The sequence below is a fragment of the Neophocaena asiaeorientalis genome, unplaced genomic scaffold (assembly GCF_003031525.2).
Source record: "Neophocaena asiaeorientalis asiaeorientalis breed wild unplaced genomic scaffold, Neophocaena_asiaeorientalis_V1.1 scaffold307, whole genome shotgun sequence".
Taxonomy (NCBI): domain Eukaryota; kingdom Metazoa; phylum Chordata; class Mammalia; order Artiodactyla; family Phocoenidae; genus Neophocaena; species Neophocaena asiaeorientalis.
In genome coordinates, this window is record NW_020171817.1 from 86392 (window position 1) to 101380 (window position 14989).

Genomic DNA, 14989 nt, shown 5'->3' on the forward strand with positions numbered 1-14989 from the left:
AAAAAAAAAAAAAGATAAACAACAAGGACCTACTGTATAGCACAGGGAACTATATTCACCATCTTGTAATAACCTATCATGGAAAGAAATTTGAAAAAAGTATGTGTGTGTGTGTGTGTATGTACACACACAGAACTGAATCACTTTGGCGTATACCTGAAACTAACAAAATATAGTAAATCAACTCTAGTTCAATAAAAATTTTTTTCTGAAGTACAGGGCAGAGGTAGTAATTACCCAAACAAGGGCTTGGAATAATAAAGTCAGAGCTTAAAATCCCCTGCACATCCATGCCAATGGCGGCTGGATACAGAAAACACGTCCAGATGCTCAGGGCTGGTACAGGATGAGAAATCATGAACGACTTCTCATGTCAGGGTCAGTGTCGGAGGGGTGAAAGGTCGCGCAGGAAGTAAAGGTTGAGATGCCTAACGCCTGCTGCTGGGACTCCAGTGGCTCCCGGTCTCACCCTCCTCCTTTTCCCAGGCACAAAGCCCTCTGTCTAGACTGAAAACACCACTGACGCACACTCAGAAAGGGTGAGGAACTTTCAAAAAGAATGACAGCTTTGAGGAGGGACTTCACTGGCTCAATGCTTCCAGTAACTCAGGTATTTAAGAGACACTATTTATGGCAAGTCACTAAAATGGGTCTGGTGTGACCCACATCTATTTACTTTTCTTCAGTGACACGTGACCTTCTCAGTCCACGCACTCTGTCAAAGTGTTGCCTCAAACAAGACGCTCCTGACTTTGCTACGCAAACAGCAGGGGCTCCCTTCTAAACCCCACTCCAGTGGCATCGAGGTCTTCTTTAGGCGAGAAGTACAATTTTCAAATAGAATGAAAGTCAAAAATCAATGAAAATTAGACAGTAAGGCAAGGATTTTTACTTTTTTCTTATGTAATGTATCGTATATAGAGGATTTACGTCTGAACTTTTACCAACTAAAAAGATAGAAAGAAATAGGGTATTTGAAAACAAAGCATTACAAATCAGAGTAAACTGCTATACACACACACACACGGATTTGAGTAACAAGGGTGAATAAACATTATTATTATATAATCAGCCAAGCTCTCATTGATTTTATGGCACTTGAACTTACCCAATGTGCACCTCTAGGATGAGCATTAAACGTTCATATATCAAACGCACTTCCACTCTGTAAGGGATACTTCATCTTCAATAAACCAGTACAAATCACTTTGCTGTCAGGATATTAACACAGCTTTGCCCTCACATGGTGTTTACCGTGTAAACATATGTAGGACTTCTCCTACATATGTTAGCTTCTCACGACCGCCCAAAGAGGCAAACAAAATACTATTCACACCACCACAGGTTTACAGAGCAGGAAACTGAGGCACATATGGGTTAAGCAACTTGGTCACACTCACTCAGCTGGATGTGAACCCAGGCAACTTGGCTCTTGACCATCATAGCAGAGGTTCTCAAGGTCAGCCTGCATCAGAATCCCCTGGAGGCCTTGTTAACACACAGACTGTTAGAGTTTCTGAGGCAGGGCCTTGCAAACTCGCACTTCTAACAGATTCCCGGGCTTCCCTGGTGGCGCAGCGGTTGAGAGTCCGCATGCAGGGGACTCTCAGGGTTCGTGCCCTGGTCCGGGAAGATCCCACATGCCGCGGGGCGGCTGGGCCCGTGAGCCGTGGCCGCTGGGCCTGCGCGTCCTGAGCCTGTGCTCCGCAATGGGAGAGGCCACAGCAGTGACAGGCCCACGTACCGCAAAAAAAAAAACAAAAAACAGATTCCCGGGTGATGCTGTTGCCGCTGGTCTGGGGACCACACTCAGAGGCGCTGTCCTCCAGCACTCTCCCTCTGGAGTATGAGGAGAATGACCTTGGCCTGCCTTTTAGACTTAAGGTTCAAAGCTGTCTGCTCTCAAAATATCTTGCTCCTCTCCTTCAAATCATGCAAAGTCATGTAGGCTTCACAAGTGTTTGATTGTCTTAGGGGCTGGCCTCACCCTCAGGGAGTTAGAGTTAGACTAATAAACAGAAGCACAGGTTAGATCAAGTCCAAAGCAGCAGTATTATTAGAAGGTTTGCTTCTATGTGTCTGAGACAGGGAGAGAGGGGGAAGGTGGAAGATTACTTCGTATAAGTTCACAGCCACCTAACCTGTCCTCTTTGGCCCCCAGACACCGGGGCAAATACTCCAACACAGATTGAACACAGATTGGATGAAGGGTCTGCCACCTTTTAAACATGTCATGGGCAAATCTTGTATGTTTTAGTTCTTATCACCAACCCCACATCCACGTCCTTGCCTACTATGAGGAATTAAAATGGTAAAAATACTGTTAATTTGTGATTTTAAAAGAAATAGCAAAACAAAATCTTGACCACAACCATGGCCCAACTCCCACAAAGCTAGACGTCCCGGGGGAGATGCCGGCAACCAAAGCAACCTGTTTCTGGGAATTAATAATCCAGAAGGCACAGTTCCAGAAACAAAGATCTATGTTCTTTCTTTTTTTAAATAAATTTATTTACTTTATAAATAATTTATTTATTTTATTTTTGGCTGCGTTGTGTCTTCGTTGCTGCGCGCGGGCTTTCTCTAGTTGCGGCGAGCGGGGGCTACTGTCTGTTGCAGTGCGCGGTCTCCTCGTTGCGGTGGCTTCTCTTGCTACAGAGCACGGGCTCTAGGAGCACAGGCTTCAGTAGTTGTGGCGCGTGGGCTCAGTAGTTGTGGCTCGCGGGCTCTAGAGCACAGGCTCAGTAGTTGTGGCGCACGGGCTTAGTTGCTCCGTGGCATGTGGGATCTTCCCGGACCAGGGCTCAAACCCATGTCCCCTGCATTGGCAGGTGGATTCTTAACCACTGCGCCACCAGGGAAGCTCAGACCTATTTTCTTTTCTCTGCCACATTTACCGAGTGGATAAACAGTTCCAAACAATAGTTCCTCTGGTTCCCCATGCCCTGACATCCCCCTCTCCCCAAACTTAGCATTATTCTGAGTGTATCCAATTCTGTGTGATAATGTTAATCCCTCTCTAACCTTCTCAGCTCCCCTGTGCCCTTGTAAAGAATAGAACGTAGACAGGCAGAGGAAGAAGGTTTGGTAGCTTCTTGAATCTTTTTTTTTTTTTTTCTTTAACTTCAGGGAGATGATTCCAAGTCTAAGGAATATGTTCTTGACTAAGAAGATGAAACTAATGGTTACGTAACAGCACTTGTGGGTCGGTTACAGTATCCCCTTTTCAGGGGCAAAGGAACAAATACTGAAAAGTTCAGTGCTTGCCCGGGGCCCACGCTGAGTGCGTCAGAGATTATCAAGCCAGCAGTAAGATTGCAGGAGTCCCTGGGGATGGGACCTTTGAAAGCCAGATACAGAAAGAGAAACAGGTGTGGCTGGGCACAGCGATAAAAAGGCTTTGATTTTCCTCCACCCAAACGACAATAGGGTTCTCCTATTCCTGGCTTTCTCAAGTTTGCCCTTCTCTTCATAAAAGAAAACGGTCCCAGGTATCTCACTTTCATGTCGGTGGAGATAAGAGTTCACATTACTTCACTTTGGGAGGCAGCACCGAACATCCGACAGAATTCATACAGCAATCAGTTTATGAGAATCAGTCTATGAGAAATGCTTTTCTAAGAAAACAACTCGCCTAGATCGTGGCTCAACTACCGCGTTCAGGTCTGGTTTCCAGAACTATACTGTTTGGTTAATGACTCAAACATCAACATTTGTGGGGATTCATTATAAAGGTTTCCAAATAAAAATAATAAAAACATGATACTTCAGACATGGATGCTTCTGGCTACGATGTATCCAACTAACACTCCTGCTAAGACTAAAAACACAAACCTCTTGGAAGCCATCTTAGAGCAGCCGAGAAAGGCAATGGTTGATGAGTCAAGAGCTCAGAGAGAAGAGAACCCTGTATTTGCTGTTGCTTTTTCATCTCAGGGTATTTGTTAATTCCTAGCATGACGCAAGGATGTCAAACAGAAAGGAGAAGCAGCCAGGAGCTTGGAGCAATCTCGCTGGCTGGGGACGCAAATTGCAGCTTCAGGAAGTTATGACTTGAAGGGCTAAGGTCCCAGAGGAAAGAGGCTGTAGAGAAGTGAGCTCATAAAAGTGATCTCATAGAAGTTTGGGTTCACTTCCTCCAGGACCTTGGCCCTTCAAGTCCTGGTGTCCATGAACTCTAATAGTTCCATCTGAGATGCTTGCCAAATATTAGACTGTGTTTGCATGCAGGAGGAAGCTGAGAAAACAAGCAGAAAGAAACTGCTTAGAGGATAAAAGGCAAAGCAGAGTTTTTGGCAGTCTCTCAATACTGGGGAGTTAAAAAATTAGGAGTTCAGAGGCCACCAAGGAAGGGAACTTCTGGTAAACAACCTAGACCTTCAGCTGAGACCCCTAAAGAGCTAAACTGTAGGAGAAAAGGAAAACCAGAAATGGAGAAGGCTTAACACATCTGGAAACCCAGCCTCAGTTAAGACAAGAGAACAAGGTGATCTACCTGTCTGTAGTTTTTCTGCCTTCCAGAAGAAAATGAAACCCAGTCTGGAAGGAGATACCAGTATCTAGAACTGATTTCATAAATAACGCCCAGAATTTAATTTTAAAAAATTATCAGGCATGCCAGGAAATGAAACCAAATGAGGAAAAACCAAGGGAACAAATAGATAATAGAAACAGACCCACAGGTGATCCAGATAATAAAGTTCTCAGACATGATCTTAGAATCTAGCCTTATATTAAAAGGATAATAAATCACAAGCTGGGTTTGTTCCAGGGATGTGAAGTTGGCTTTACACTTGAAAATCATACAATGTAGTATATCACATTAACACTATAAAGGACAAAAATCATATATAGACATCCCTCAATATCCCTGGGGGACTGGTTCCAGGACCCAAACCTGGATACCAAAAATACCTGGATACCAAAATCCCCATATGCTCAAGTCCCTTATATAAAATCATGTACAGTATCTGCATATAACTTACCCATATCCTCCTGTATATTTTAAATCATCTCTAGATTACTTATAATACCTAACACGATGTAAATGCTATGTATCAATAAACAGTTACCAGCACACAGCAAATTCAAGTTTTGCTCTTTGGAACTTTCTGGAATTTCTTTTCAAATATTTTGATCCATGGTTGGTTGACGCCACAGACGCAGAACCCATGGATATGAAGGACCAACTATAATCATCCCAAAAAATTCAGAAAAAGGATAAAATCCACATCGATTTCTAATTTTTAAAAACCCATAGCAAACTAAGAATAGAGGAGAATTTCCTTCATAAAATAAAGAGTATCTACAAAAACATTTATAGCAAACATTACCCTTAATGGTGCAATATTAAACATTCCCCCCCCCTAGATTAGAAATCTGACAGAGCTTTCCAATCTGAGATTAGAAATCTAACAGAAATCTGAATGGAATTCAACAGTGCACTGGATATCTAGTGAGCACAATAAAACAAGAAAAAGAGAAGGAAAAATATAAGAGTTACAGAGAAAAAAATAAAAATATTTATAGATGACATGATCATATTCATGGAAATTCTAAAATTCTGCAGAGAAAAATTATTAGAATTAATATGTAAATTTGCAAGCTTGCTAGATATAAGATCAATATATAAAAATCAGGGCTTCCCTGGTGGCGCAGTGGTTGAGAGTCCGCCTGCCGATGCAGGGGACGCGGGTTCGTGCCCCGGTCCTGGAAGATCCCACATGCTGAGGAGCGGCTGGGCCCGTGAGCCATGGCCGCTGAGCCTGCGCGTCCGGAGCCTGTGCTCCGCAACGGGAGAGGCCACAACGGTGAGAGGCCCACGTACCGAAAAAAAAAAAAAAAAATCAATTGCATTTCTACATGTGGGCAAAAAAGAATTAGACACTGAAATTTTTAAAAGCTAATAACATCATTTACAATAGGATAAAAACTTCAATTCCTGGAAGAATTCCAATAAAAACATCCAAGACCCCCTAAACTGTAAAATGTTATTGAGAGTAATTAGAGAAAGCCTAAATAAACATGGACTGGAACACTCAATATTAGGGAGAGTCAATTGTTCCCAAATCAAGCTCTAAATTTAATGAAATTCCAAACAGAAGCCCAGCAAATTTCTTTTGTGGAAATTGAAATGCTGAGTTTACAATATATATGAGAATGCAAAGGGCCGTCAATAGCCAAGAAAACCTTAAAGAACAAATTTGGAGAACTTACACACCAGATATTAAGACTTCTTACAAAACTGAAAGAATCAGAGTTTTTATTGATACGAGAAAAATCAATCAATAGAACAGAATAAAGATCTCAGAAACAGACCCAAACACATGTGGTCACCTGATACATGACAAAAATGCCACTGATGTGCATGGAAAGAAGATAGTATTTTTAATAAATGGTCCAGGGTCAGTTAGGTTTTTCTATTCTTACACAGCTATCTAATCTACATCTCTAGTTCACGTGTGATCTCAAATATCCATTCCTGTAGAGTTTAGCTCATTCTGCTGATCTAAACACTCCCATGTCCCACTGCCTCCTGGGCATCCAACCATGACTCAGACATGTCCCAACCTGGACTCATGTCCACCCCCCTTCCTTGACTTACTCCTACATTCCCTATCTCTGTGAATGGTTCAGAGTAGCGAATCAAATTAAAAATTTTTGGAAAGCTGGTTTTTTGCCTTTTGACAGTTATTTTTTCTCCTGGGACAATTATATTCTATCTTAAAAAGCAGGTCAGAATGGTGAACTTGGTCACAACTTTAAACAATAATTCAGTCTGGCATTGTTTCTGGGGACTCCACCGGCATGGCCTCTGGGTGGCCTAAGGAAATCTTTCTTGGTTTTAAAAACCAGCTTTTAACACAGCATTGCCCTGTTCCCTTGATTCAAAGATGCACATCTTCCAATCCTAAGGATTCTGAAGTTAGGATGAAACATATGGACCAAACTGAAAAAACAAAACAAAAAACCCTGCTTTGCCTGTCTGCAAACAGAGTCGTGATACCGCTTATACCAGGAGGAACTGAAGTTTGAATTTGGTAATTAATTCTCACTTTAAATGTCTTCCAAAGGACTGCACCATGATAGAACACAAAAAAGAAAAGTTACCCTATACACAGAAGATAGATTATCGCTGCCAGGTAATACAACTGCCAAACCACAGAGAGTAGAATATGGGATGTCAAGACTATCAGAGGCACGTGTGGCCAGTTCATGTACCAAACAGAACCATCTTTCAGACACAAAAAATTTCTGGCTGGCTTTCAAGAGATGCTGTTTGACTTTGACTTCCAGATATATAAAATTGAATAAGAAGAGTCAAAGTATGTCTTTCACCAGATAGAAATGTAGATGCAAATGCTATTCTTAAAGGCCCCCAAACTGCACTATTAATCTATAGGTGCTATAAAAGTAAAGATCATGAGTACACGTTATGAAAAGCAACATGCTACCATGAACAACCTTCCATCGCACAATGGAAGGCTGACGGTTAATCAGAGCAGCCTTTACCCTCCAAGTATGAAGACAGCTTAGTGTGTATGAGATTCGGGAGAAAACGGTAAAATAAATGGACAAAGATATAATACTGTGAATAAGGACAAGTACTTTTATGTAAATTTCTTCTAGTCTTTTTTCTCCTCCACACCCCGTCCTCTAGAAGAACTGCTAGTAGATCCATGGTTGACCAAAAGATCGATGAAGGTTTGCAGAGGTTTTCCATCGCAAGGCCTTGAAAGCCCAAGTATCAATACCAGGGCCTGAATTCTAACAGACACATTTTTGCCCCCAACGGAGCTGTCTCCTATGCCATCCAAACAGAAGCATCCTTGAGATGTTCGCATCCAAGCTAAGGAGATGAAAATGCAAGGCATGCCGTGAGGGGACTGCTTACCTCTTTCTGGCACTTCACCTTTATCTCAGGACTGTCCCCATGTCACTGGGATGACTTTGAGGGAATCAAAGCAGATCACAGTTTAGGCCTAATTTGGACTTGGCAAAATCCATATGTGCCACGTTTCATCCTTCTAAGGATAACCTGCTTGCCCAGCTGTCTGATGGGGTCATGGCTAAATCCTAAGGAAGGAACATGGGGGAAGGTCTTTCCCAAACCCTAAGCACTGTATAAATGCCAGTTTCCACCAAGGTCATCATAAAAACGTAACAATTTCTTACATCAGATAGTAACGCCAAACTCATCTTAAGATACCAACCCCACACTGTACTCCAAATAAAGTAAACTACAAAGGGCGCCCTGTGCTCCTCTGATAGGACCGCGTATGCTGTGGGGTTGCCGCCAACCCCACTCCACTCTGCGAGTTGCTCCAGGTCTTTTCAGGACTTAGATTCCACCTCTTGGCTTATTCTCAGGTTTTGAATACTGTATCAATTGTTACCCCGTCCTACCTCAAAGCACCATCTCTTCAACTCATCACTTTTTTGAACTTACCTGGTCCAGTGATTTCTTACCAGTCAGAGAAATAAGGTTCCAACAGAGTTCAGAGCAATGGCCTATCTTCCAAGAATCGTTTCTGACCCTCCCTGGGTCAGGCTCCCTAGCTGCCCTTTACACCAGGAGGCCCAACACAGAACTTCTTCTGCCTCAGCTGAGGGTATGACTCAGCATTGAAACACCTGCCTTTTTTCTTTTCCAAGGAGGCCAACTCTTTTGCAACACACACGTGTGTTAAGCTGATCCATCAAATGCTACAAATTTCACTGAAACAGATTAGACAGCTACGTTTCTTCACAGGCCTGGAGGGTCCTTTTCAGCCAAGACACCCCAAGATGGTACAGATGGGGAGATCGAACCCTTCCCCAGAAGGGGTCCCACAGTTCAATCTGGAGGCCTCTGGAAGGACATGAGCAAACCGCAGGCAGCCTGGGCTCCAGGCCCACTGATAAGAAAATCTTCTCCTGGCCAACTGGAACTCTTTAAAAGCATGAAATTCTCCCAATTCTCCCAGGATTTCCCCTTTCCTATGCACAAAAATTAAACACATCCAATCACCAAATGCTCCCATCCTAAAACGCAGAGAAATTACAACTCTGCTTTGACACGGAGTCAGCAAAGGTTGGGACCATTTGGGAGTTCTGTTTTCCAAGCTCGCTGCTGGCCTGGAGGAAGCGTGACACCACGATCTGAGGCTGACGGCAGCTGTTTGTTTTTGGCTGGAGTTCAGCGTGAACCTTACAAACGGCCCGCCGGCGCGTTCTCTCTCTCTCTTTTAAAATAATAATAATTTTGAAAAAACCCCATAGTCACAACACCTCCAACCTAGTGTTTTCACTCTAAAGCTTTTCCTGCAGAACACGGAAAACTATGTTTTCCAAACAAATGTCTGAGCCAGAAAAGGCACCAGCAGGTTACTTCCATCGGAGAAAGGCTATGGGACCAATACTTCGGCAGATTGAAAATCGATGGCTAAAGCAGTTCCGAAGAATCACTGAATAGCAATTCTCTCTGAAATACTGAAAGATGAAAATCTAGCAACGAATAATTTACTTTTCAAGAGAGGCCCTTAACAGTTAAGTCAAGGAATACACTTTTATTTAGGAGCGAAAATCAGACATCAGAAAACCTGCCTTCCGTTCTGAAATTCTGGTCTGTTATAAAGATCCTGCAACGGCTCTGTTTCACTTACAATTTAACTGCCACAGCTAAGAATTCACAGACAGCCATCCGTGTGTCTGTCCAACACCAGGACATGCGCCCACAGCCTGGCATGTCCCTCCTTCTCCAGTTCCCTCATTACGGACTTGAATATGCATCAGGGCCAAATGTTGGCATTGCTCTCAAAATGGTCCTTGTATGGGGCAAGTTCATGTTGGTTATTATTTTAGTGTGTGTATTTGCGACAGACCCACACACAGATCCGTAAGTTCAGGAGAGACCCGACTCCTTCCTTGACCTTCTTAATCCAAACTTTTGGACCTTCTTGGGAAATTAACAGATTCCCAGGACCAAAAGCAAGAATCTGGAGGCGGTTTATAAAACCAAAGCTAACAGAGTCCATAAATAGAGGACATAAACGTCCCTCCTCCTCTGCATTCTCTTCCTTTCCCTTTTATCTTCGTATTTACCACACAATTGCCAGAATGTCCTATCACGGGCCGAGTTCCTACCTGCTGCCCTCTGAGAACCACGGGCAGTGCTGACCTCTGCATCGGACTCTGTTCTGGCCAAACCACTCAACTGAGCCCTACATACAAGCAAAGTTCAAGGTCATGGGCTTGTTTTCTGTGTGCTGTATGTAGGACTAAAATAACTGCTGTAATACTTCATCCCTCAGCCCCTCCGAGGCTCTAAACATCACTCCATGGAAGTTTTCCTTTATTTGCTAGGCAGCCCCAAGAACACAGTTCTTCTGTCAAACAGTGTGGCCTCATTTCAGGAAACAAGAATAATATAGACATGGGAAAAAAAGTCTACCGGTCCCTTGCAACTACATGATAAAAAATACATTTGAGACACACATATACACACACACTCACTCAAAGACATATCATATATGTGTATATTATATGCACAAGCACACAGCCTTCTACTCGCTTGAATGAGCAGCATTTGTGGTTCAGTATCCTCATATAATTTCCGTGTGCGAACTTATGTTAGCCACCCTCGTCCACCATTCGAAGTAGGGACTAAAACATAGCGGGAAACATCTTAGTCCCAGTGAGTTATATGTTTTCCGAACACAAAGGATGCTTAGTAGATACCATTCACTGGCTTGCTTCGGAAAAGAAAACTATTGGGGAAATTTTCACCTTAAGAGCAAAAAAGTTGTCTTGCTGGCTCAACGCTACCATTGGGAACACAGCCCCCATCACGCCCGTGTGCTGCCCTTGAACTCCAAGCCACCTTCCAGAGACACAGTCGGGGTTATAAGGTGACGGGGTGAGAAACGGGGGCCAGCCCCACCCTTTGGGGTTCCTCGAGCCTCCGTACCTGTGCTGCTGCTCCTGTAAGACTTGGTAAATGCCGACAAGAAAAGTTTGGTTTTTAAAACTCGTTCCAACCACACAGTCCTTGTAGATTCGGAACTCTGCAGCCGTCACCGCCTCACCCTCAGGAATCTGGGATAGGTTGAACTTGAACTCTTTGTGGTGTCGCTGGCGAGGGGAGAACTCCTTGTCGTCCTCCACTATAGGATTAAACAAGAGAGAGTGACAACTATCGTTACTTGGCTAGGTGCCACAGGCTTACATCTAGAAAGTTCCCCCGTTTTCATTCCTAAGCGGCTTACCGTTACCCTTATTAGAGGGACCAGTGGGTGGTGGGAAGAACCAGGGGCTAGGCTGCCAGGCTGAGATTAAAATCCTTCGTTCTCCCCAGGGGTTAAATACAATGCTTAGATTCTCCTTAACGACTTGAAACTATTTAACCAAGCTGCATGACAGCAAGTTATTTAAACTCTTGCCTTCCGGCTTCCTCCTCTGCAGCATGAGAGGAAGAGGGCTTCCCAGGGAAGCTGGAGGGACCCAGGCCACAGTGACTAAGAACGCCTCTGCCGTCCTGGCCCCGTTGTCCCCTCCCAGCCCTCCTTTCCTGCTGCCGCTCTCCTATCCCCTCAGGTTGGTTCCTTCTCTCCCCACCAAGCAGTTGCCAAGACCAAGGGCAGCCCTGAGCTAACCTTTGCTGGGGGAGGGGTGTTCCGTGGTCGGAGATGGGGGTGGGCAGCGCGTTCTGCCTGGGTCTGAAGCTCGAACGGTTCTCGTATTTTGCCTGATGTCCAGGGGGAGTTTTTCTTGAGGGGTTTAGTGTGAAACTTCATAGAAAATATTGCTCTAACTAAAGTCCACTGCCCTCGCTCTACTGGAGGAAACTGAGGGCTGAACGCTTCCGAGGGGAGGGACCCTCTGGGTTGTGAAGCTGCCGGGGTCTCCATTTAACCTGCATGTAGAACCCACGTATGAGGACAGAGTTGCGGAAACACATCACCAACGGGAGAACATGCGATTGTCTAAGGCTTTTTTTTTTTTTTTTTTTTTTTTTGTGGTACGCGGGCCTCTCACTGTTGTGGCCTGTCCCGTTGCGGAGCACAGGCTCCGGACGCGCAGGCCCAGCGGCCATGGCTCACGGGCCCAGCCGCTCTGCGGCATGTGGGATCTTCCCGGACCGGGGCATGAACCTGCGTCCCCTGCATCGGCAGACAGACTGTCAACCACTGCGCCACCAGGGAAGCCCTAAGGCGTTTTTTAAAAACTGGGAAAGCATCGAGTGTAAAAGCGGTTTTTTTTGTTTGTATTTTCATATTTTGGCCATGCCACGCGGCTTGCAGGATCTCAGTTCCCCAACCCGAGCCATGACAGTGACAGCGCCGAATCCTGACAGTTAGGCCACCACGGAACTCCCTAAAAGCTTTTTTTAAATGAAATCTTTTCCCTGCATAAAGACAAAGTATGGAAAACTACAAACTACAGGTTATCATGCTTCAGAGTCAGCCTTCAGATGGCTCTATACACGGTCCTGAGTGAGAGAAACGCTGTCAGCCTCGGATGCCTAACTCATAATCGTTGGAGGAGAGAAAAACGAGCATCTTGCTTCCCACCACAAATCCTGACTCTTTTCCCCAGAGCTCAGAAATGCTTCTGCCCTGCTGCTCCTGTTAGGTTTTTCTTAATGGCAACCACAGTAAAATCTCATGAGCAAATTAATCCTTGATGGCAGAGTTTTTCCAGGGCTTGTGGGTAGAAAAAAAAAAAAAAGATCAAGTTATTTGCCACCTCCAATGGCCCACTTTCTCCCCCATGTGCTGTTCTCCATAATCACCAGAGAAAAGCTCTGCAGATTAAGCTCCTTTAAAGCCAATAACTTTACACGAACTTGAGACCTCGATGGCACTGCAGAAGCTTGGGAAAGTTAAGCCATCCATCGGTACGAGGTTTTTTAAATAAAGAATTTTTGAAACTGCCATGTAGCTATGCAACAAATCTTTTAGATTCAAGTTATCCCTTTTCTGGGGGCGGGAGTTGTTAAAAAACAGTAAGCTTTGGCTTGTGTAAGAGCTTGAATATAAGTTAAAAAAAAAAAGGTCCAGCCAGAAAGTAAACCATGGTTCAGTCCCAACAAGAGAACAGGTTTTTTAATTAGTGGCTAAGCATGAAAAGCAATATTGTTGGGGAGTTCACCCAAGGACACCCACACCTGATGGTGGATCACTTTTCCCTAAAACTGATCTGCCTTTTCAGTTTGATATGTTATCATCAGTGGTTAAAAAGTGAATCGAATCTGATTTCCCAAAGAGACTTTCTAAAAAAGAGTCACGCAGCTTTTCTCTAGGGCCTCTTGGGTGCTTAAAAATTTCAATATCAAGAAATGAAAGCATATTCTTAAGATTCTTTTGAGAGAATGCATAAGAATTCCTCAAAGAAGTCGTCCAATCACTCTTAACATAAACAACAGAAAGAAAAACTACGGATGCGAAGCAAGATATAAAACAGTGACTTAAAAATAAAACAGTGACTTAAGATGTTTCAGTTATAAGGAGGAGAGAAGGGACAGACATTTCAATACATGAGAAATATGTTAAGTCTTTGGAAAGGTATACCACCCCCAGTAAACCACACCTTCCTGTATGTACACCCTTAGGTGGTCCCTTCTCCCCTGGGCTGGTTCTGTGACCTTCTCTGGACCAACAAGAGGCAGCAACAGTGGTGCTGAGTGATTCTGAGGCTAAGTCATAAGCTTGGAACTTCCTTCCATTTAGGTGTCTTGGAATGTCTAAGGAAAGACGGCTACCACGTAAGAAGTGCAACTACTCTGAACCCCCTAGACTATGAGGAAGTCCGAGGTAACCATGTAGAGAGGCTGTGTGGCACACAGAGACACAGAGGGAGAAGGAAGGAGGGAGGGAAGAGCCCAGTCAGTCCCCAGCCACCTCAGCTGAGGCACTAGACATGGTATGAAGATGCCATCTTGGACGTCCAACCCACTGGAGCCTTGGGATGACCCCAACCCCAGTGACCACCTGACTGCAACTGCATGAGAGACCCTGAGGGGGGGGCCACCCAGTTCATCCTAGTCTTTTCACCAGACCGTGAGAGATGATAACAGTACCTTGCTGTTTGAAGCCACTAAGTTTTGGGTGATTTGTTACACGGTAAGAGGCGACTGACACAAGATGAGAAGGGAGGGTAAGAGAGGAAGAGAGAAGGAGAGTCTGACCTTGCCAGGAAGGGGAGAAACTGCACGCAGTTCTTAAGGAGGAGGGATTTTGAAATCCTGGGAGGCAGTGTGTGTGACTAAGGAAGGATCCTGGCAGCTGCTCACAGACAGATGTGAATAGATAGATAAAGAATCTAAAAATGAGAAGGTGGAAGCATAGTTCAAAGCCTTCCATTTTATTACCGTGCGAATTAGAACTCGTTGCCTTATATGTACATTTCCCCCATTCTCCTCTGGTCGGTCTTGAAGCACTCCACTTCCTCCTGCTTTTCCTTAATCCTTCCTGGGGGAGAGGCGTGGTCTCCTCTGCCCCACCCCCCACCCCGTGAGTCTCTGATTGCTGCCCACCTCATTACAAGCTCTCCCACCTAAACTCTATTGTCACCTGCACCTCTCCTCGTGCCTCTTAGCTCAAAGCTACACCATCTTCCTCACTCTTCCCAGGAGACCTCAGCTACTGGTCATCGGAGTTTGCTTGGAATGCCTCCTCTCTCCCCAGATCTTCTGCCCACAATTAAAGTTACACAGTGCATTTGCTAATGTCTCATAGGGATACAGGAAATAAGTCCAATTAGGTCACTGCCTACATGTGCGTTTGAAGACCACCACCGTAAAACGGCAATGGTTCCAATGAGCTTAGCATTTCCCCTTTGAGCTCTGTGACCTGGGCTCCTTAAACATCAGACAGTTCAAGAAAAATGAGAGGGGGCTGAGGTGGGGATCCAGCGCTCAGTACCTGTTTTGTAGCCCCTGCATCTAGCTTCTCAAAGATGGTGCCGTGTGTGGAATAGGTAGTAGCGAGGTAGTAGCCAAGAATGTGGA

General features: G+C 44.5%; 1 protein-coding gene across 1 annotated transcript in view; it reads right to left on the reverse strand.

The window, feature by feature from the left end:
- BMP6 (bone morphogenetic protein 6) overlaps positions 1–12875 on the reverse strand; it is a 26690-nt gene extending 13815 nt beyond the window's left edge. Inside the window, exons 1-2 of the mRNA XM_024738685.1 lie at positions 12827–12875; positions 10949–11144 (exon numbers count right to left, since the gene is read on the reverse strand). Of these exons, the coding sequence (XP_024594453.1) occupies positions 10949–11144; positions 12827–12875 (245 nt within the window). The remainder of the gene's footprint in view (positions 1–10948; positions 11145–12826) is intronic.
- Between the last annotated feature and the right edge of the window lie 2114 nt (positions 12876–14989).